General features: G+C 51.8%; 3 protein-coding genes across 3 annotated transcripts; 2 read left to right on the top strand and 1 right to left on the bottom strand.

The window, feature by feature from the left end:
- The first annotated feature begins 1,179 nt into the window (after nucleotides 1-1,179).
- LOC147528763 (E3 ubiquitin-protein ligase Topors-like) lies at nucleotides 1,180-2,331 on the top strand. The gene has a single exon (XM_086612519.1). The coding sequence runs from the start codon at nucleotides 1,180-1,182 to the stop codon at nucleotides 2,329-2,331; it is 1,152 nt and encodes a 383-aa protein (XP_086468645.1).
- Nucleotides 2,332-3,755: 1,424 nt separating this feature from the next.
- LOC147528762 (E3 ubiquitin-protein ligase Topors-like) lies at nucleotides 3,756-4,771 on the bottom strand. The gene is given in 2 exon segments (XM_086612518.1): nucleotides 3,756-4,051; nucleotides 4,054-4,771. Coding segments are annotated over 2 exon segments (1,014 nt in total).
- A 4,643-nt stretch (nucleotides 4,772-9,414) lies between these two features.
- On the top strand, nucleotides 9,415-10,566 carry LOC147528761 (uncharacterized). The gene has a single exon (XM_086612517.1). The coding sequence runs from the start codon at nucleotides 9,415-9,417 to the stop codon at nucleotides 10,564-10,566; it is 1,152 nt and encodes a 383-aa protein (XP_086468643.1).
- The last annotated feature ends 10,942 nt before the right edge of the window (nucleotides 10,567-21,508 follow it).

Below are 21,508 nucleotides of genomic sequence, written 5' to 3'. Positions count from 1 at the left end.
ATAAACAATAGACACTTGATGAAATAATAAGCCTTTGGGAGTAACAAAGGGAAGAAGCACATACACTTCCACATCAGCCTTACACGCTCCCTTTGGAGCATTATTACAACCGTGTAACAAGGCTGAATATCGGATTTTACTTGGCAAATGCTGACAGGGGCTGTACTTATTGTGGTAGCAACGGCACCATTATGACCTGTCCTCATCAACACTTGTATAAAGACATGCAGGCAATCAAAGTTGATGCCAGGAGTGATGCATATGAGCTGGTAAATTCTAAAGTAATACTTTTTTTAATCCTCTCCTCCCAAACTTCCTCCCGCCTCGCTTTCTCTCCTTTCTTCTGGTGACTTCCCTTCCAAGTGGCCACCCATGTGCCCACCTTAGCAGGCAAAGAGCCTTTCTCTTTCTCCAGGTGAAGTTTCTTTTTGACATGGAGTCTGGTGCGCAGTCTGATGTAAGAGCTTCATCAGTCTCCAACCACCAGGTTACTGAGAAAATCAAAGTCATGGTACACGTGAACGATTCAGTAAAACAACTTGATGCTGTTTGAAACGCTCCTCACTTTCTTTGGAAAAATACAGAAGTGCTGAGGTGGGAGTGCCGCGGAGGCAGTCGGCCCACTGTGACGTCACCGTAAGGTGGAGGGTGATGTCATCTGGACAGGGGACTGTGACGTCACCCAGCAACGGACTGTAACCTGGCATCCCTCGCTGCCCACCCCGGGCGCCAGCAGAGCGTGGCCCAGTCTGGCTCGTGCCTGGCCTCCTGGCAGACGTGCCTGTGAGGTCTGGAGCGTGGAGCGAGGCTTCCCCTGGTGCTGGCTGGTGCTCTGGGGGCTGCTGTCTGCAGCTCTCCGTGCCCATTCCAGAGCCATCCTCTGTGTTTCCCGGCTCTGCCTGGTTCAGGCAGCCGGGCACCGCAGTGCGATCTTGCAAGAGAGCAGGTGAGCTGTGCGGGGCAGCGTCCCCCTGGGATGGCCGTGGGGCTTGGGGAGATGGGAGGGTGTAATTTTCAAAGGACCTCGGCGTTTCTTTCTCCCCTTCCCTCCCCATGCCGGCAAGTGACCATGGCCTCTCTCCATTTTGCAGTGCATCACACCCTTTGGCAGCGCCAGAACCAGCGAGGATAGGCGGCTCCTCACCCTCAGCTCTTCCCAACCCTCCGTCGAGCACAAACATGGCGACTGAGACAGAATGGATCTGCCCCATTTGCCATGACGCTCGAGATGATGTCGCTTATGCGCTGCCCTGTGGCCACCAGTTCTGCCTGCGCTGCATCCTTCATTGGGCAGTGAGGAAACCAGAGTGCCCTCTCTGCAGAAGACTAATAGGGACTGTCAGGTTTCCTGTCTCAGGAGAAAGTGATCATCCAGACTATGTCGTCCTCACAGTCTGTGAAGAGTTGCCAGATGACAGAAGCCAGGAAGACAGAGCTCCCGGCCACCCGGCCGAAAACAGCCCCCAGCCCCCGGTGGCATCCCCTCCATCCTTTCCACAGGGGATGCTGTCCCCAGCTGAGCAGAGGGCTGCGAGGACAGATGCCGGGTCTGCCGTGGGTGGCCTCCTGCCCGAGGTCTGGGCAGGACTTTTCCAAAGTGAACAGCGTCTCCTCGATCCCGTGCTGCCTTGGCTGCGCCAGGAGCTGGAGGCAATATATGGGGCACGGTGGTGGGTGGTGAATGCTGCAGAGCACATCATCCTGCACTGCCTGTGCCTCTATGGTCCCGATGAGGAACTCATGGTCCAGAGGCTGCAGGTCGAGCTCGAGGAACATGCAGCACCACTGGTGCGTGGTGTCATTGACATCATTGCACTCCGGTGCAGCCAGGAGGCCCAGAGGCTGCTGCGCTCCCCCACTGACCAGGAGGAAGATGAGAGCCGTGCAGCCGGCTCCAGCTCCAGCAGCTCCTGGGTGGGGACTCCTACCCCCAACTTGGCCTCCTCCAGAAGCCCTTCAAGTGCCGAAGTTGAGGAGGACGTTGGCATGTCGGAGGCTGCCCTCCGAAGGGGTCCTGAACGCCCCCCATCTGTGCCCATCCCTGCAGAGCAGGAGCAGCTCCAGGAGCCGGGGGAGGCGGCGGCAGGACCCTCTGCTCCCGGCCGGGACAGGGACTGCTCACGCAGGAGGCCCCAGCGCCCCGCAAAGCGAAGGGCCCCCGGCCCCCGGGACTCTCCCCGGCCCTGCAAGAGGCCATCCCACCAGGAGAATTCTCCCCGCCGGGACAGGGACCGCTCACCCGAGGGGCCCCGGCGTCCCCCAAAGCGGAGGGCCCCCAGCCCCCAGGACTCTCCCCCGTCCTGCAAGAGACCACACCACCCGCAGCACTAGCAGGGCTCCAACTTCCATTAATTGAAGAAAAAAAAAGTAATAACTTCTGATTTCTGCCATGCCAGGTTATGGACAGAATTTAGAGACTATGCTTTGGAATCTGCTTTTAATGTCTCATCAAGAATTTTAAATTCTTAAGACTTTATGAGGTTTCCATCATTAAATATGAAAAAAGGTAAAAAGCTTTAGAGCCTCAGCTAAGAAGACTTTCTCTAAGATGCATTTCTCTTATACTAAACGAAAAACAAGACATGAGCACACAACAGGGAATAGAAACTACATCGGACTAGAAAGATAACACTTCCTGTTACATTTCGGATCATCTGGTACAATCTACAGGCAGCAAAAGTTGTGATTTGAAGCTCGCCGTACAGTTTAATTGACAGGAAAAGATCCCAATGTTTATCTGATGGAGGCAGAGAGGCAGAGAAGACAACTGGAGAAAAGTATAATGCAAGCAAACAAAGGAATGAGTCTAATCCGACTTCAGATTAACCTGGAGGGGACGTTGTTTTGTGTAAACAAAAAGGAATCGCCTCTAAAAGAGATGCAAACATTATGATTTAGCTGAGCTTATAAATGGTGCTTTTTCCAGCATCTGGATGAGAAGTAAATAAATAGTTTCTTAACAACTTTTTTATTTTCTCTCTTGATTGGTGTCCTGGATTCAGTTTGATCCTTTCTCCCTCTGTGTGTCAGTCATGGGAAGGCTGCACAAGGAATCTGGATACGGTCATTTGAATCAAGCAGATGTTCTCTTGGAGCTCCACACTCGTAGTGTTTCCCTGGTGAGTGCACACCTCGACACACAGCTGAAGACTCCGTTCTGTCTCCTGGATGTCCCAGGTCTGCTCCCCAGCTCCAGAACTTGGGCTCCAGTTCTTTGGCTTCCCAGCTCCAGAACTTGGGCTCCAGTTCTTCGGCTCCCCAGCTCCAGAACTTCGGCTCCAGATCTTTGGCTCCCCAGCTCCACAACTTTGGCTCCAGTTCTTTGGTTCCCCAGCTCCAGAACTTGGCGCTCCCCTGCTTGAAGTTCTTGGTGCTCCTGCCTTGGCAGGGTACGGCCCCAGGGGGATGCAGAGCGCAGCACCGAGTTGTGACTCTGTGCAGGAGGAGGGATTTGTGCGCTGGCAGTGTAGGATGGTAGGAGAGCAGAGCCCCGGGACGGGAAGGGGGGCAGAGGGTGCGGTGAGGAGGAGGCCAGGCCTGGGTGATGAGCGGTGGGGCACGGGCTGGGCCTGGAGACCCCCTGGCTGGAAACATCTGCCCCAGGAGCAGCTGCAGGTGCTTTCAGGAGATGTGGTTTCCCTGATGGATCTTGAGCACCGAGAGCCTTGAGATGGATTTGTGGGGCCAGCACGTGCCCCAGCTGCTGGTCCGGTCTGCTGTGGCAGCTTTTGGGGCTGGTTTTAATGCGGCCGGTTTTAGTGTGGCCGACGAGGTGGCCTCTTAGGGGGCTGGGAGGAGTCCTGGCAGCTGCCGGCTCTCCTCTTCGGGGCTCGCCGGGATGCCCCAGGGGAGCGGTCCCTGCCTGAGCTGCGAATGGAGGGACCTGCCACAGCCTCCACTGGATCTTCCTGCCGCTCTTCCTGCTCCCCATGGGTGGGAACAGGGGCGTTGGGGGGGCTGCCGGGACCCCCTCGAAGAGCAGCGGTGGCGGTGCTGCTGCGCTCCTCCTCGTCGGCTGCGGCCGCGCTGCTGGAGGGGCTGGACCACGGGCAGGAGAGCCCCTTTGGGAGGTGGCGGGACGAGGGGCAGCCACGGGGATGGCTTCCCGCTCCCGGGCAGCAGGAGCATCCTCCAGCCCCAGCAGGCGGTGGGCCTCCGCGCTGCAGCGCTGCACAGCGACACCGATGAGCTGGTGCACGAATGCCGCCGCGCGGTCCTGGAGGCTCACCTGCAGCAGCCGCACCAGCACCTCCTCGTGCAGCCCGAAGAGGCCCAGCACAGCCATGACGAGGTCTTCCATCACGGCTGCTGTCGAAGGCTCCGCAGCAAATACCAGCCCCAGCTGCTCGTGCAGCCAGGGCTGGAAGCGTTGGAGCAGAGCCGGGTGGTCATCAAAAAGAGATGCCCACGTGTGCGGCTGGAGGCCACCCGGCAGAGCCCTGGGCCCCGACTCCTCCACCAGCGGCTGGGCTTCTGCAGGGCGAGGGGGGCTGCCAGGGGCTGGGTGCCCAAGTGCTCCTGCTGCCCGGCGGCGGCCGGCTGACGCCGACCCCGCTGATGGTCTGACGACGACCTCCTCAAAGTCATCATCTGCCTGCACCAAGTGCACGATGGATTGCACTCTCCTCTTGCAGAGGGGGCACTGGGGCTTACTCTGAGCCCACCGCAGGATGCACTGGTAACAGAAGCGGTGGAGGCATGGCACCACAGAGGCAGCGTCCTCAAAGCTGTCCAGGCACACTGGACAGCGGTCCTCCACCTCTGCGGCCATGATCTCCACGCTCCCTGCGGTGGGCTGGAGGGAGCTGGGGATGGTGAATTGCTCCCTCTCACTGGCGCTGCAGCAGCGGCTGTCACTCTGGAAGAAGAAGAGAGGCCACAATTGTTGGCTGGCCTGGGGAGGGGTGGAAGAAATGCCCAGGTCCCTCCAGAAGGAAACCCTCCCAGCTCCCACCCCAGGGCCAGGTGTCCCTGCACAGCTCACCTCTGCTGCTGCGAGCGCGCCTCCTGGGTGCCCCGGCTGCCTGCAGCTGGCAGGGCCGGGGAAAAGCCTTTGATCGCTTGGCGATTGGAATGGAGAGTTGCACGAAGCAACTCCCCAACAAGGACACAACCACCACTGCTCGCTCAGCACTCCAGCCTCGCAAGGTGCTCAGCTGGAATGCAGGTGCCAACCAGCTGAGTGGGACTGGATGCCAGGCGATGGGTGCCTGGTTCTAGTCGCTAGGTGACAGCGGAACCCATCAGAACCCGACTCTGGCCAGGGCACTCATCTCCAGGCACATGATGGAAGAGGGTGCACTTGTTAACAACTCAGGCCTCCCTGCGAGGTTGCAGGACAAAGTCCCACAGACTGTCCCCACACTCCAGCACTGCTGGTCAGCCCTCTGGGCTCCCCTGCTTCCTCCCACGGGCAGTCCCAGGCAGCACTGGGCTCACTCTGGCAGGTCTTCTCCTGTCTTCCAGCCCTAGACAGAAAGCACAAGGGTGATCCCCTCTGCTCAACATCCATCAGGCTTCATCCGGGCACTATGGCTCCCAGAGACAGGTTGCCAAACCTGAGGGGCTCAGGGGAGGCAAAGGAGGGTCTGTGGGGCTCGGATTCGCTCAGCATGGAGCAGAGAAGGTGTCGGGGCACCTCACAGCACACTTGGTTCCCATGGGGAAGGCATCAAGGAGATGGGGACAGGCTTTTCCCAGCACTGGAAGGTTAGAAGGTGAGAGACAGAGGCAACTCCTGAGACTAGAGAGGTTCAGACTGGAGATAAGCAACCAAAATCAAAATATTTCTGAGGACCGTGAAGCACAGGACTGGGTTGTCCAGAGAGGAGGTGGGATCCCTGAGCCTGCAGGCCAGCCTCTGAGACCTGAGAGGCAACAACCCAGAGCATCCAGGACTATATTCATTGACCATGTATCTATATGGATATATAGATATATGTCTATCCTCATTGTTCATCATGTAACATCCTTTGCCCTGAGCCACTGGTTGAACCAGAGACCTCCTCAGTCTTCTCCTAGGAGGAGTGGTTCAGTGGTTTGGTTATTGGTATGACCAAGTATGAAATGGAACACCTGAGCATGGTGCCTCAGGACTGGCAGAAAAAAGGCTGTGAGAACGGCAGGTGTTGATGACACTCGCACTCACACTTCATCCAGATCACATCTATGTGCAACTTCTCAGGACACTCAGGCAGGGACAATCCTGGAGATGTGAAGAGGCCTCCAAAGGTTGTGTGTCTTGTCCTCTGTCTCACCTCTGAAAATTTTGCCCAGACTAGGTGGGAATACACATTTAGCTGCTTGCAAAGAGGTGGATATGACAGCATGCACGTGAATGGCCGTAAACAATTTCAGTTGGAAATAAAAATCTCCCTCCCCTCCTTGCTTGGAGCTTTGCAGCCTTACTGAGATTTGCTGATACCGTTTGCAGCAGAGGTTTCGGGCTGGACAGACTCTGCCTGCAGAGCAGGGGTGCCACACGATCGAAACAATAAAAGGATAAGATTATTTGTCATATTGCTTGGCCCTTCTCCTTTCTTACATGGGAGAGGCCAAAGAAGGACCAGATAATTCCCATGACCACTCTTTTTTCCTCCCATCGGACCCTAATAATCAAAGCAAACCATCTCCAACAAGCAATGCATTCTTGCCAAGATCAGAGGAATGCCTCAGGAAGGAATGCTGCATGAAAGCAGAGTAGCTCAGAAAAGGTGATACACAGAAGGGAAGGTCTGAGGTCATGGTGGCTTTGGTGGCCCTGTGAGCTGAGAGGAAAAGGGACACAAGCCTCCTGAGTGTTTTTTGCCCCCTCCTTAATCCACTGAAACCCCTCTGAAGTAGTGTTGTCATTGGAACTGGGCTTACAATTTGTTCCCAGCGGAGTTAGCAACTCATTTCCCATTCCTTCTCAATCCTTCAGTTCTCTACCTGGAAGCACAGGTTTCTCTGCAAGGAGTGGGCTTCCATCCTAAGTCACCGCTGCTTGAGCGTGCCTCGCGGGGCAGCTCCTGAAACCAGAGAGGAACAGTATTAAAAAGCAACACTTGGTCGCTCAGCATTTCCCCTGATGCCACGTTGAGGACAGACAGTTTTTCATGGCACAGTGTAAACATACAGAAGAAAACACAACAGAGATGTAAAAGGCAAATTAATTCTTTATCTTGATAGTCTTGATAGACTCCTAAATGACCGCGCCAAGCATCTTTCCTGAGGCTGTGCTTTTTCCCCATATTGGAAGGGATGCTCCTCCACAATCCCTCTGAGAGGACTAACTCGCCTCAGTCCCCAAAAGCCTTCAAAGGGCAAGACTGCTTCCGTTCAGCAGGAAACAAGGCTCATCTGTGGTGAGCTCCATATTCCACTAACTCTTGCATTTTGAAGCAGGCAAAGGGATTTCAATCCATTTAGTTGACAGCATGTCTGGTATTTTCCGTGGATATATATATCCATGGTATACTTGTTATTTTCCATGGAGTAATGTTAATAATGGGCTATGTTAGGAGATATCCCAACGAAGCTCAGCTCTGATTCAAGAGCAGCTATTTAAGATCATCTCCCTGCACTTGATCGGTGTAACAGCAGTACACATTGTAAGGATTTCACTTCGTTTTAGGCATACTGAATCAAAGGCTTAAAACACTGTGCATTATGTGTCCAAGAATTCAATGGATGGTTCGGAAAAGTGTTTTTCTACAAAGTTCAGAGGCCTGTTGAGAAACTGTTAGGTTTGGCCTTAAAATACTATAGTTGGGGTGGGGTTTTTTTGTTTTGATTTGTCTTCTCTAAGCTCTTCATACCAATCGATAAATTTAGGGAAGACATTTTAAGCTGAATCTTGATTCTTAACTAGCAGTTTTCGGTCTCTCAGCTAACAAACGTCACATCTTCTCAGGTTTTTGTATGTCATTTTTGGTTGATGACTTAAAAGTCCTGGAAGAGAAAAAATCCCTTGTTTTACATCTAATCAAATTCAATTCCTTTGGATAGATGTCTTAGAAGTGTCACACGTTATTAGCTTTGTACATGGCTGGGAGATAATTTGGAAAAATGTTCGTTGATCCAGAAATAGACAACTTGTGGCCATTTAAAAAAATATTTTTTCTAAAACCTCTTTTAAAAAAGAAGTTTGATCGAGTGTGTTATCCAGGTTAGTTTCTTTTAAACCGATCTGTGTCCCAGTGCATTGTTCCTCAGTAAACTAGTTTACTTTTGTTCATAAACAATAGACACTTGATGAAATAATAAGCCTTTGGGAGTAACAAAGGGAAGAAGCACATACACTTCCACATCAGCCTTTCACGCTCCCTTTGGAGCATTATTACAACCGTGTAACAAGGCTGAATATCGGATTTTACTTGGCAAATGCTGACAGGGGCTGTACTTATTGTGGTAGCAACGGCACCATTATGACCTGTCCTCATCAACACTTGTATAAAGACATGCAGGCAATCAAAGTTGATGCCAGGAGTGATGCATATGAGCTGGTAAATTCTAAAGTAATACTTTTTTTAATCCTCTCCTCCCAAACTTCCTCCCGCCTCGCTTTCTCTCCTTTCTTCTGGTGACTTCCCTTCCAAGTGGCCACCCATGTGCCCACCTTAGCAGGCAAAGAGCCTTTCTCTTTCTCCAGGTGAAGTTTCTTTTTGACATGGAGTCTGGTGCGCAGTCTGATGTAAGAGCTTCATCGGTCTCCAACCACCAGGTTACTGAGAAAATCAAAGTCATGGTACACGTGAACGATTCAGTAAAACAACTTGATGCTGTTTGAAACGCTCCTCACTTTCTTTGGAAACATACAGAAGTGCTGAGGGGGGAGTGCTGTGGAGGCAGTCGGCCCACTGTGACGTCACCGTAAGGTGGAGGGTGATGTCATCTGGACAGGGGACTGTGACGTCACCCAGCAACGGACTGTAACCTGGCATCCCTCGCTGCCCACCCCGGGGCGCCGGCAGAGCGTGGCCCAGTCTGGCTCGTGCCTGGCCTCCTGGCAGACGTGCCTGTGAGGTCTGGAGTGTGGAGCGAGGCTTCCCCTGGTGCTGGCTGGTGCTCTGGGGGCTGCTGTCTGCAGCTCTCCGTGCCCATTCCAGAGCCATCCTCTGTGTTTCCCAGCTCTGCCTGGTTCAGGCAGCCGGGCACCGCAGTGCGAGCTTGCAAGAGAGCAGGTGAGCTGTGCGGGGCAACGTCCCCCTGGGGTGGCCATGGGGCAGGGAGTGGGGCTTGGGGAGATGGGAGGGTGTAATTTTCAAAGGACCTCAGCGTTTCTTTCTCCCCTTCCTTCCTCTCCCTGCGACAGCAAGTGACCGTGGCCTCTCTCCATTTTGCAGTGCATCACACCCTTTGGCAGCGCCAGAACCAGCGAGGATAGGCGGCTCCTCACCCTCAGCTCTTCCCAACCTTCCGTCGAGCACAAACATGGCGACTGAGACAGAATGGATCTGCCCCATTTGCCATGACGCTCGAGATGATGTCGCTTATGCGCTGCCCTGTGGCCACCAGTTCTGCCTGCGCTGCATCCTTCATTGGGCAGTGAGGAAACCAGAGTGCCCTCTCTGCAGAAGACTAATAGGGACTGTCAGGTTTCCTGTCTCAGGAGAAAGTGATCATCCAGACTATGTCGTCCTCACAGTCTGTGAAGAGTTGCCAGATGACAGAAGCCAGGAAGACAGAGCTCCCGGCCACCCGGACGAAAACAGCCCCCAGGCCCCGGTGGCATCCCCTCCATCCTTTCCACAGGGGATGCTGTCCCCAGCTGAGCAGAGGGCTGCGAGGACAGATGCCGGGTCTGCCGTGGGTGGCCTCCTGCCCGAGGTCTGGGCAGGACTTTTCCAAAGTGAACAGCGTCTCCTCGATCCCGTGCTGCCTTGGCTGCGCCAGGAGCTGGAGGCAATATATGGGGCACGGTGGTGGGTGGTGAATGCTGCAGAGCACATCATCCTGCACTGCCTGTGCCTCTATGGTCCCGATGAGGAACTCATGGTCCAGAGGCTGCAGGTCGAGCTCGAGGAACATGCAGCACCACTGGTGCGTGGTGTCATTGACATCATTGCGCGCCGGTGCAGCCAGGAGGCCCAGAGGCTGCTGCGCTCCCCCACTGACCAGGAGGAAGATGAGAGCCGTGCAGCCGGCTCCAGCTCCAGCAGCTCCTGGGTGGGGACTCCTACCCCCAACTTGGCCTCCTCCAGAAGCCCTTCAAGTGCCGAAGTTGAGGAGGACGTTGGCATGTCGGAGGCTGCCCTCCGAAGGGGTCCTGAACGCCCCCCATCTGTGCCCATCCCTGCAGAGCAGGAGCAGCTCCAGGAGCCGGGGGAGGCGGCGGCAGGACCCTCTGCTCCCGGCCGGGACAGGAACTGCTCACGCAGGAGGCCCCAGCGCCCCGCAAAGCGAAGGGCCCCCGGCCCCCGGGACTCTCCCCGGCCCTGCAAGAGGCCATCCCACCAGGAGAATTCTCCCCGCCGGGACAGGGACCGCTCACCCGAGGGGCCCCGGCGTCCCCCAAAGCGGAGGGCCCCCAGCCCCCAGGACTCTCCCCCGTCCTGCAAGAGACCACACCACCCGCAGCAGTAGCAGGGCTCCAACTTCCATTAATTGAAAACAAAAAAGTAATAAATTCTGATTTCCCTGACACAGTCTCCCAGTGCTGCTTTCTCTCCCTTCTTCTGCTGCCTTTCCATGCTGCCCACGCCCCATCATCGACCAAGGGCCCCCGAAGCGCCAGGGCCCTGTGGGCAGCAGCTCCTCATGGCAGGAAATCCTGCTGCAGCCACAGCCACGGAAGGGCTTCTGAAGAGCAGGAAGAAGTTACTGAAGGCCGTCGAAGAAGGAAGGAAGGAAAGGGTACCAATGTCTTGCACATCATCTTTTTGTCTCTGATGTTCCTCCAAAATCCCCGACACAGGGCATTCCAAACACAGAGAATGTTAGTGTACGGGATTCACCGGAAAACGTGTAGCCTCGAGACCCATTTGTAGCAAGCAGCAAGCACAGTAACTGAACGGCAGTCGGTGTCCTGCCATGTGCTCCCGGCAGTTGACCCTGTGTTGGCTTCACGAATCCAGTGGGCTGCCATGAGCCCTGTGGTCATTCTGCTTGATGTGTCTGAACCATCTGCAGACGCGGTTCAGCCCACAAGAGCCTGGACGGCATGAGCATGCTCCCAGGAGGATGGAGGGGAGCTCAGCTGGCGAACAGCCACACACGGGCGAGATGCGGAACGGGAGCGAGGGAACCGCTCGGGAGGTGCCCCTTGCTATCTCCCCAGGGAAAAGCAAAGGGCAGGAAAAGAGGTGAAAGAGGAACATGCTCCAAAGCCTGGCTCTGCAGCCATACCGACTTTCCTTGTTCTCTCTGCTGGCCCTCAGGAGAACCCATATTCCTTGTTATTCTCTTAATTTTCTCTCGCTTTACATGTAAAGTACTTTGCATGCTCACTACTCTTCCTCCGCCCCTTTCTTTTGGGTCTGGGCTATGTTTCAGGTAGGTGGTCCATGAGTCGGTGGTTGCGATCTCTCCCTGCCGGAATTACCTCTTCCTCAAGTCACTGCTGGGCATGTTCATAATTCAGAAAAAGTTGAGAACAAAGATTATACATTTTCTGGGATGTTCCCTTCAAGGGCAGACAGTTCTGGATAAAGAGTCTCCCTTCTAATCACTTCTGGCAGCTTCAAGGATGCTCATCATCTTATGTTCCTTAGTTATGTGCAAACCGCCTACTAAACCCTTCATGAAATTCTTGCCCAAAATTTTTAACCCCTTCATTGTTGGATAGCCCTGGGGATGGAAAGCAGTGCAGTGCCGCTGCAGCCGCGGCAGGGACAAAGGCACAAGGGAAAAGGGGTGGGCTGGGGTGAGGGTGGGTGCTGTGGGAGGACAGCGGGGCTGGGTGGGCTCTGTGTAACAGTGCCAGGGGCTGTCCCTGGCGAGGTCTTCCCGCCCCAGCCGCTGGGATGTGGGAGGCTGCCAGTGCCTGCTTGTCCAGGGAGGAGCGGAGGAGCTGGCAGAAGGAGCTGGCCAGGAGGTGAGGAAGGGCAGCTGCCAGGCTTTGTGCTACCTGGGGACACTCGGGTATCCCAAGGGGCCAGGCTGGGCTTCCCCCTTTGCCCCCCTGTTTCTGTCAAGATTTGTGCTTTGACTCCATGTTGGCCTTAGGCGTGTATTGGGTAAGCTTCGCTTCCCGCTCTGCAAAGTTAACACTGGCTTTCCTGTGCCAGAGGAACAGGAATCTTTTCTGGAGCTGAAACCAGGAGCTCGTGGGTTTTGGCATTGGGATCTTCTGAGCTTGCTCCTGCCAGCATCCGAGGGGACTACAGCTATTGTGGAGCACCGATGGGACCTTACTATCAGGAAGAGAGTTCATTCCTGTTTCTGGGCAACTGTGTTGGCATGATTTTCTTGCATAATGCCCACTTGATCTGCAGTTGCTGTTTTACTCGACAGGCTACACCAATGTCACTGTTAGCCTTTCCTGGGGATAAAAAGTGGCTTCTTTTGGACCATTGCTCAGCTAGGTCACTGACCATTGGAGCTTTTGATTGGAATTGTGTCTGTTTTAGAAGTAGAATGTGGCTGCCAGAAAGGCTCAAAACAGCTCTGTAAGAGGGTGTTTCCTCCCTAAAAGCCCAAAGACTAACACTGCTGTTGTTCCATTTTGGTGGCCCTCTAGGAATCACGCTCTGTGCGTGTAGTGGAGGAATGAAAACAATCTCTGGGAATCTTTGCATGAAAGGTGCCTGAACCAGGAAAAGGCAAACGTGGTATCATCGCAGTTTGGGAGAGAAAGGGGTGAGCTGATAGTGTTGCTGCCAAGGGACTGTCATTAGGCACCAGAGTTAACATTGGCTTGCGAGGCCTGGGCAGAGCCCAGACCCCTTTGAAAGCAGCTGCAAGACCTGCCACACGGTAAGGGCCAACTCCTCTGATGCCAAGTGCAGCAGCAGCAGCCCGTGGCCGTGGGCACTGGAGCCGGCGGAGGCGCCAGCCGGGCTCGGCTCCTTTCGGCCGGGCTCGGCTGCGCTCGGCTCTGTTCCGCTCGGATCGGCGGGGATCGGCTCCGCTCGGCGGGGATCGGTTCCGCTCGGCGGGGATCTTGTGCTCCGGCCGCAGCCCCCGCCGGGCCCCGCCTGAGGTAAGGGCGGGCGCGGCGGGGCTGGTGGCCGCGGCGGGGGCTCGTTCCCTCCAGTGGAGCGGTGGGATGCCCGGTGCTCGCCAGCGCCGGGGCTGCCTGGGGGCCCCGCAGGCCGGCAGCGGGACTGACGGGGCGGCGACATCTCCCCTCTCGGCAGCCCGCGGCGGGTCCCGGCCGTCCTCCGCAGGCCCGGCCCGCCCCCGGGGCGGCGGGGGCAGCAGGGGTCCGCCTCCCGCTGGCGGCTGCCGGGCGGAGGCTGTGGGCAGCGGGGGGACGTGCGGCTGTGGAGCGAAACGAGTTTCTCCGGGCTGGACCCATAGGGGCTGCGGGGCTGTCTCGTCCTCTGATCCTGCCGGCACCAGTTAGTCCATCTTCCTTCCTGAGAAATGGGAGGCGACGGACCGCTCCTGCGTGTGCAGGTAGGTGCCTTTCCTCTGCGGGGGAACCCCCGTCTTGTTCCCGCTCTGGAGATACTCGGTAGCTCCTATGTCCTCCTGTCTCCAGTGTAGGTCCTCCGCACCTGCAATCCCTACTCGGCTGGAGGCTTTACTGATCAGCGGTGTGCTTCAAACTGGGTGAAGACAGCCCCAGTGGGGGCTTTACTGGTCAGCAGTGTGCTTCAGCCTGGGTGAAGGCAGTCCCTTTCCAGTGCGGGCCAAGGGGTCTGCAGTGAGATGGAAGTTCTCGCGGGGATCCCTGAGATCTATCCAGCAGTCTTTGGAGCAAAAGGGCTATTGCTACAAGATGGGATTGCTAAACTGCTCACACTGTTGTTTCGTTTTCCGAAGAACCATCTTTCTCCAGCTGGGATAGGAAGGGCTTCGTGTGAGATCTGCAGACGTGGTTGTGTAAGGTGAAGTGAGCAGTTCTGCCATGAGTTGTTGGGATTTTACATGAGAGGTGCTGGTGCTCGAGGAATTGCAGTCCCGCTCAGTAAGAAATGGAATTTTTATTTTCCAGTGACGTGCTAACAAAGCTCAGCAAATACAACAGTTAGAAAATAGCACCAACGTGGGGAAAAATAACTTCAATAACACAACAGAAACAACCATTGCATTTAATAAATAACGTAAAAATAACATAACATTTAATAATGTTAATAAAATGTTATTTTACATAACTCTGTAGGCTCAGGAAAGCTGATACCTAGCTGGAAGGTAATTTGGGCAGTGAAAGTGCTCTGTAGATATAGGTGTCACATATAGTGAAAGGCGTAGAGGAGCAATGAAGATGTGCGATCAGGCCACCTGTGCCATGGCCGTCCTCAGACTTTCCACCAGTTACTTCAGTTTGTGTTCACTGGCTACCACTGAAACCTTGTTGAAACCAAAGCAGGCCTTGCCCATTTCCTTGGTTAAACTCATCTCTGCCAGCCTCTCCTGCAAATTTCATGCTCTTGGTCACCCCTGGTTTCTCAGTGCTTCCAAAAAGACTTAGAACATTTTCTGTTTAGCTAAGTTCTCCATATGCTCAGCTTTTGTTAGTATCTGACATTCTGGAAACTGCATGTACTGATTCTGGTAGACAAAAGCACAAATACGAAAATTGTAACTCCTTGTCCTGGTTTCAGCTGGGATAGAGTTCATTTTCTTCCTAGGAGCTGTTACAGAGCTGTGTTTTTTATGTAGGATGGGAATAATGTTGACAAGACCCTGATATTTAAGTTGTTGCCAAGCAATGCTTATACTAAGTTCAGGACTTTCCAGCTTCCCATGCTCTGCCAGTGAGGAGGTGCACAAGGAGCTGGGAGGGAGCATGGCCAGGACAGCTGAGCCCAAATGGCTATTCCATACCATATGTTGTCATGCTCAGTATATAAACAGGGAGAAAGCTAGCTGGGGGCTGCTGTTGGGGACCTGGCTGGGTGTTGATTGGCGAGTGGTGAGTAATTCCGTTGTGCATCGCTTATTTTGTATATTCTTCTGTCGGTATTATTGTTATTTTCCCTTCCTTTTCTGTCCTATCAAACTGTCTGTATCTCAACCCACAAATTTTACTTTTTTTCTCTGATTGTCTCCCTCATCCCACTGGTGGGGGGAGAGGGAGCGAACGGCTGTGTGGTGTTGAGCTGCTTGCACGGTTAAACCACAACGCTCCTTAATGCTCATCATCCGATTTCAGAGATTAAAGTGGATTTTTTTTTCATTTTTCCTTCTCTTGCAGTTTTACGATGCCGTCTCCGGTGTTGCTGTGTACTACTGGAAGCCCCTGGACCTGGTAAGTGGTTTTGCAGCTTTCTTTCTATTCCCAGTACCGTGCAAGTAGATCAATTTACCACGCTGTGCTCTTGGCTGAACTATCCGTGCTTTGCCGTGTGTGTTTCGGGTTTCTGTAGGAAAGTTCTGCCGGTGAGGGCTCTGAGCACCACTGTGGTTTTTCCATTGGGTTGGTTTAGGTGTCCTGGTATCAGAAACATCCATTTGGATTGAGAAAAGAGGAGGCCTTGGAAGCACTGTCAGCATGTGGGAGAGAGGCCTGGCAGTCATGTTTTTGCTTGGAGGATGGTCTCTGTTCCATGTGGCAAGCAGGGGAAAAGGCCCAAACAACTCGGGATCTGCATTACCTGTTTTTTTTTCCTTGTTTTTTTTTTTTTCTTGGTATTTTTTTCCCCTTGTGTTTTGTTTCCCCCCTCCCCTTGTGTTTTTGTGGTTTTCGTTCCCCCTTGTGGGGTTTTTTCCCCCCTTGTGTCGTTTTTTTTCTGGTGTCTTTTTTTCCTTGGTGTCTTTTTTTCCTTTTTTTTAGTTTTGTTATTGTACCCATGCTGGAGGCATTAGTGTGATAGTTTGATGGGGGGGGGTGTTCTGATGGCAGGAGAGGGGATTTGCTCCCTGTGCCACCGGATCTGAGTCCCATCCCCCTCGGGGGGTTGAGCCAAATCGGCGCCTCTGCGAATGGCCCTATTTAAGTTGGGACAAAGGGACGGGAAAAGGGCTTTTGCCCAGGAGCGAGGAGAGGGGCGGAGGGCGCTGCCCTCGCTCCCGGCTCCCGGCCGGGCGGCTGCCCGGGCCCGGGCCGGCGCCACGGGCTCAAGATGGCGCCACGGGCTCAAGATGGCGCCACGGGCTCAAGATGGCGCCACGGGCTCAAGATGGCGCCACGGGCTCAAGATGGCGCCACGGGCTCAAGATGGCGCCGGGGGAGCCGCATGGGGAACTCGGGAAGCACCTCGCTCCCGGGGTGCCCGCCGGGCCGAGTTCACCCAGAGAGGAATAAGGTGTAAGAGAAACGGCCACAACGACCAGGTCAGTCAGGATGGAGCGGGAGGAGGTGTGCTGGAGCTGAGGTTTCCCTTGCAATCGGTGTGAAGATGGCAGGCGGACCCCTGCAGCCAGGGTGTACTCGGCGGGGCAGAGACCCACTCGTGGCCCGTGGAGAAACCCACGTTGGAACGCGATGCCTGAGCCCAGGAGAGGTCGTGGAGCATGGGGATGCACGATGAGGTACTGTTAATAATGGTGTGAAATATGTTCATTTGATTCGTGGGACAACGGGTGTGCTTATTCAAGATAAGTGATTATCATAGTTTAAGATCTCTGTGAAATGCAAAAACGTAAACCTGCAAAATGCCTCATGATGCTACTAACCAGGGGCCCTAATTGTGAAATGGGTTCACCTGATACATATCAATATAAAACAATGTTAGGGTCGCATAGTGAAATATGACCTTTTTGTATATGTAACCTTTAACCATTCTGTTTGTTCTTGTATAACTGTAGCCCTAGAGAAAGCAGAATGATATGTATATAGCTCTTGCTTCTTGCAAAAGCCACCTAACATTTTGGGTTTTTTTTCTTTTTCTCCTTTTGCTTTACTGCCAGTTGCAAGCTGTTAGACAAGAGGGGCCTAGGGGCCTGTATGCGCTTAATCTGTAATCTGGTTTAACCACTTTTAAGTTACCTTGCTTGTCATGTATCTGTAACTTGCATAACTTTTGTGTAAGATAAGCAGGAGCCAAGATGGAGAACAAGGACGATCCTGATGACTTCGCAGAGCACAGTCATGATGACTTGGCTAATTTTCTGGGGAAGTGAAAAAGTCATCACGAGGAAGACATACAGCCTTCATCCCTGAGACCCCTACTCACGACCACCAGGAGACACTGCGCATGCGCAACTTGGGGGGGTTAGGGGTGGAGACTATGGAGATGACGTCTCCGAGCCCATTGTAATAAGACCACCTTTTTCTCGGAAATAATTGAGAATATGTATTAGTAAAAGGAATATAAACCAGAAATAAGAACTACATGGTGTGCGTCTTGGTGGAGCGGAGACTCCCGGCACACCCAGCGCTGTTTGCTTGCTTTTATCTGCCTAATAAATTGTAAACTTTAATTGGAGTTCTGTTTGGGACTCACTCATGTATCACAATGGGCATGGAATGCATGACGAGGTCGTGGAGGCATCTGGAGTCCGTGGGACGACCCATGCCAACGTGAGTGGCAACAGCTCCCTCAGAGGCCGAGACTGGTAAAGCCTGAACTGGTGCAATCCATGGGGAAGGATTGCAATCCTGCGGGTAGGACTTACGCTGGAAAAGTTTGGGGATTTTTTCCTCGTGACTAGGGGATCCACTGAATCAAGGGGAAAATGGTGTAAGGACTCCTCCTCCTTTAAGAAAGGAGCGGCAGTAACATCATGGATGAACTGACCTGCACTCCCCCATTCCCTGTCCCCCTGCACCGCTGGGGGGAAGGTAGAGCCAGGAACAAAAGGAAAGGGGGGTGGGGAGGTGGTTGTGTTTAAGATCTGGCCCTGTTTTCTCTTTCTCCTCTCAAGTAACCGGTTCTCTTTTGTCTCTTGTTAAGTAACTGTTAATAAATTGTTTTGGTTTTAAGAAAAGACGAGTTATGTTTTGCCCGAGACCATGGTTGGTGGGGGTTCTCTCTGTTCTTGTCTCGACCCTCAGTCCAAAACCATGACAATTATGTGATAAATGAGTGAGTCCCAAACAGAACTCCAATTAAAGTTTACAATTTATTAGGCGAATAAAAGCAAGCAAACAGCGCTGGGTGCGCCAGGAGTCTCCGCTCCACCAAGACGCACACCATATAGTTCTTATTTCTGGTTTATATTTCTTTTACTAATACATATTCTTCATTATTTCCGAGATAAGGTGGTCTTATTACAATGAGTTCAGAGAAGTCATCTCCATAGTCTCCACCCCTAACCCCCCAAGTTGCGCATGCGCAGTGTCTCCTGGTGGTCATGAGTAGGGGTCTCAGGGATGAAGGCTGTATGTCTTCCTCGTGATGACTTTTTCACCTCCCCAGAAAACTAGCCAAGTCATCATGACTCTGCGAAGTCATCAGGTCTGTCCTTGTTCTCCGTCTTGGCTCCTGCTTATCTTACACAAGGGTTATGCAACTTACAGATCTATGGCTTGAGCAAGGTAACTTAAAAGTGGTTAAGCAGCGAGTTTGTAAATTAAGCGAGTTAAGTTTGTAAATACAAATATAAATTTAAAATATTATCCAGTATTTCACAAAATGGTTGGTTCTAAAGGAAAAAGTTTAGGACTAGTTTCGCTAGTTGATCCTGTTATTCACTAGTTAATCCTAGGGTAATATGAAGTATATGAAAGTAAAATATCTTTTCAAAACCAAAGCCCACGTTAATTAGATGTATGCAAAGAAAATACGAAAGTGCCCGTTTGCAGTAGATACACACGAGGTTGGGCTACTGAAAGATTTTTAATATTTCAGATATGGAACTAAGTCATGCGGGGAGTTTTGTGGTTAAACATTCTCAAGTATTTGCTTTCACTGAATATCAAATAAAGCGCAAAAAGCTGATCTTTTATGTGCTGATTCTAACATGCTGATTTAAACTAAGTATTGAAGGGAAGTTTTAAAGGTAGAAGTGGAGGCAGGGTTATGCTGACACCTCCTTGCTTGCGCTCGACAGCATTTTCTTCTGCGGTGTATAAACATCTTTGCTAGTCTTTCCAACAAAATTATTTGGTTGGCTGTGAAACCAGGAATGTTTTAGGAAGCCAGCAGAGTTTGAGGAGTTCTCTACTTATCTGCAGAAAGTTGAAGCCCTGCCCAGTCAGTGACCATTCTCAAAGGGGCAGGGGGATTTCCAGGTTATTGGAAATTTAGCGGTAAATCCGACTCTTCCAGCATGTTGGAAAGTTAGTGGGCAGCGTGCAGAGAAAGTAGGGAAAGGTAACCACCAGGTGGCCCTGCTATCATGATGTCACTACTTGGAAGGGCTGACACAATTGTTCATGTAGTAGAAAATAAATTAAGTTGAAAATAAGTGGTAAAATGCAAGCTACAGTTGACTTAAGGCGAAGTTATTGTATAGCAATCAAACTTTCCTTCACCTAGGTTTAGATTTTGTTCAAAAATGAAAAGTAAAGGTTTCTGTGAAATTAGGGAAACTTAGGAGTAATGCATGGTGGTACAGATGGAGGAGGTGGTTTGCTTCTAACATATCGGTGTGGTGGGGTTTTTTACGTGTTTAGATTTATTACAGAGTTACTAGGCTAATTGCTTGCTTTTTTGAGACTTGCCACTAGTATAAAATTAAGGCTGTGCAGATGCATGTGCAGTATTAGGGAAACATATTGTTTATTGGAAGGAACTTCTTGTAATGTTTTCTTGGCAGGAAAGTGCTGGAAGGCAATTAAAACATGTAATGAGTTACCTTGATCTGATCTCATTACCTGCAGTCTTATTGTTTTATGCTTACAAAGTAGTTAAGAGAATTTTAGGTAACTTTTATAGCAGGGCAAAGCGAGTTCCATGTGCAAAAGTTACTGTAAACTGGCAGATAAGATGGAATTTGTGAACCTCTGCTTATGGATCAGGATTAAAGAGAGGGCAGGGACAGGTGACATTGTAGTGGGGGTCTGCTACAGGCCACCTGACCAGGAAGACCAAGCAGATGAGGCCCTCTACAGACAGATAGGAGCAGCCTTACATTCAGATGCCCCGGTCCTCATGGAGGACTTCAGCCACCCCGATATCTGTTGGAGGGACAACACAGGAGGACATAGGCAATTCAGGAGGTTCCTGGCATGTGTTGATGGTAACTTCCTTCTCCCAGTGATAGAGGAACCAACGAGGAAAGCTGCCACACTGGACCTTGTTCTCGCCAACAAGGAGGGGCTGGTTTGAGAACTTGAAGCTCAAGGGCAGCCTTGGCTGTAGTGACCATGAAGCAATGGAGTTCAAGATCCTCAGGGCAGCACAGCAAGCTCACTACCCTGGCCTTCAGAAGAGCATAATAACTTTGGATATTTCCTATCCTGACTTGTACAGATAGAGGCAGGCCTCAAGGTCTTTGTCTTCATCTTGGTAGTCAGTGTTCTGTTTGTGTATTATGTTCATTTCCTCTCTGTACCAAAGTGGTGGAGAAACAGAAGAATATTGGACAGAAATCACTGTGGAATGGACTCTGAAACGCACTTACTAGGGCTAAGTCCACAAGTCTTATCTTTTTCCCTGCCTGCAGTAGTTCAAACGCTTCAGTAATTTTTAATTAAAAGACAAAGGAGATACTAATGCCTTTATTAATGTTAAATGTTTGTCTTTAGCGTAACTAGGCACCGGTTTGAGAGACCATCCTTGCATTTCTACTATGAAGAACAAACTAGATCATATTGTAGCAGGTAGGGCTTTGCATTCGTTAGCGAGATTGATAATTAACTATCCTTTAAGGTGCCCTGTTGCTTTAATTGCCATTAGGACAAAAATACTGCGTACCTCATACAAAATGGAAGGGGGAGGAGGCAAACGAGGTAAGGAGAGTTAGCTCCATCCTGACATGTTACACATTGAAGAGAAATGACAGAAATATTGATAAAGGTGCAGTAAACATGTACAATTGATTCTGTTCAGCCTAGTGAAGGAGAATGGCTGAGGGAAAAACGTGTTAAAATGGAGAACAGGAATCTTACTGCAATTGCCAATTTTGAGTTCATGCTCTCATAGAATCACAGAATCCTAGAATATCTCAAGTTGGAAGGGACCCCATAAGGATCGTATCCTTGCATTTCCTTTTGTGCACAGAACAGCTTTAGTTGCCAGCCTGGTTGTGATCCTGGTAGCTCCTATCAAATTGCATTCCTGCAACGTAGGGAGGAATTCTGCTTTTTAATTTCTGAAAGTCTAGGTATAGTACCTCTAGCACTCACATTTACATATTGTGGGACATAAATGCACTTGGAATTTCTCTTCCCAGTTCCAATCTGTACAGTTCTCTAAGGTTATTATCAAGAACAAAATTAGATGAGGAGAAGAGCTACCAGACTGAGCTCAGGAGGCCAGAGGATGTAAAGAGGACCAGTGAATTGAAGAAGGGAAAATTAGGAGAGACTAGGACTAAGTAATGTGATAAGAAAACCTCATAGTTAAATGAAAGGGGCTGGAGTGACAGA

Source organism: Tauraco erythrolophus, chromosome 5, assembly GCF_009769465.1.
Source record: "Tauraco erythrolophus isolate bTauEry1 chromosome 5, bTauEry1.pri, whole genome shotgun sequence".
NCBI lineage: Eukaryota > Metazoa > Chordata > Aves > Musophagiformes > Musophagidae > Tauraco > Tauraco erythrolophus.
This window is presented reverse-complemented; position numbering and strand designations above follow the sequence as displayed.

What these genes read in the sequence shown, in the direction of transcription:
- LOC147528763 (XM_086612519.1), top strand. Translation starts at nt 1,180, where the DNA reads ATGGCGACTGAGACAGAATGGATCTGCCCCATTTGCCATGACGCTCGA.
- LOC147528761 (XM_086612517.1), top strand. Translation starts at nt 9,415, where the DNA reads ATGGCGACTGAGACAGAATGGATCTGCCCCATTTGCCATGACGCTCGA.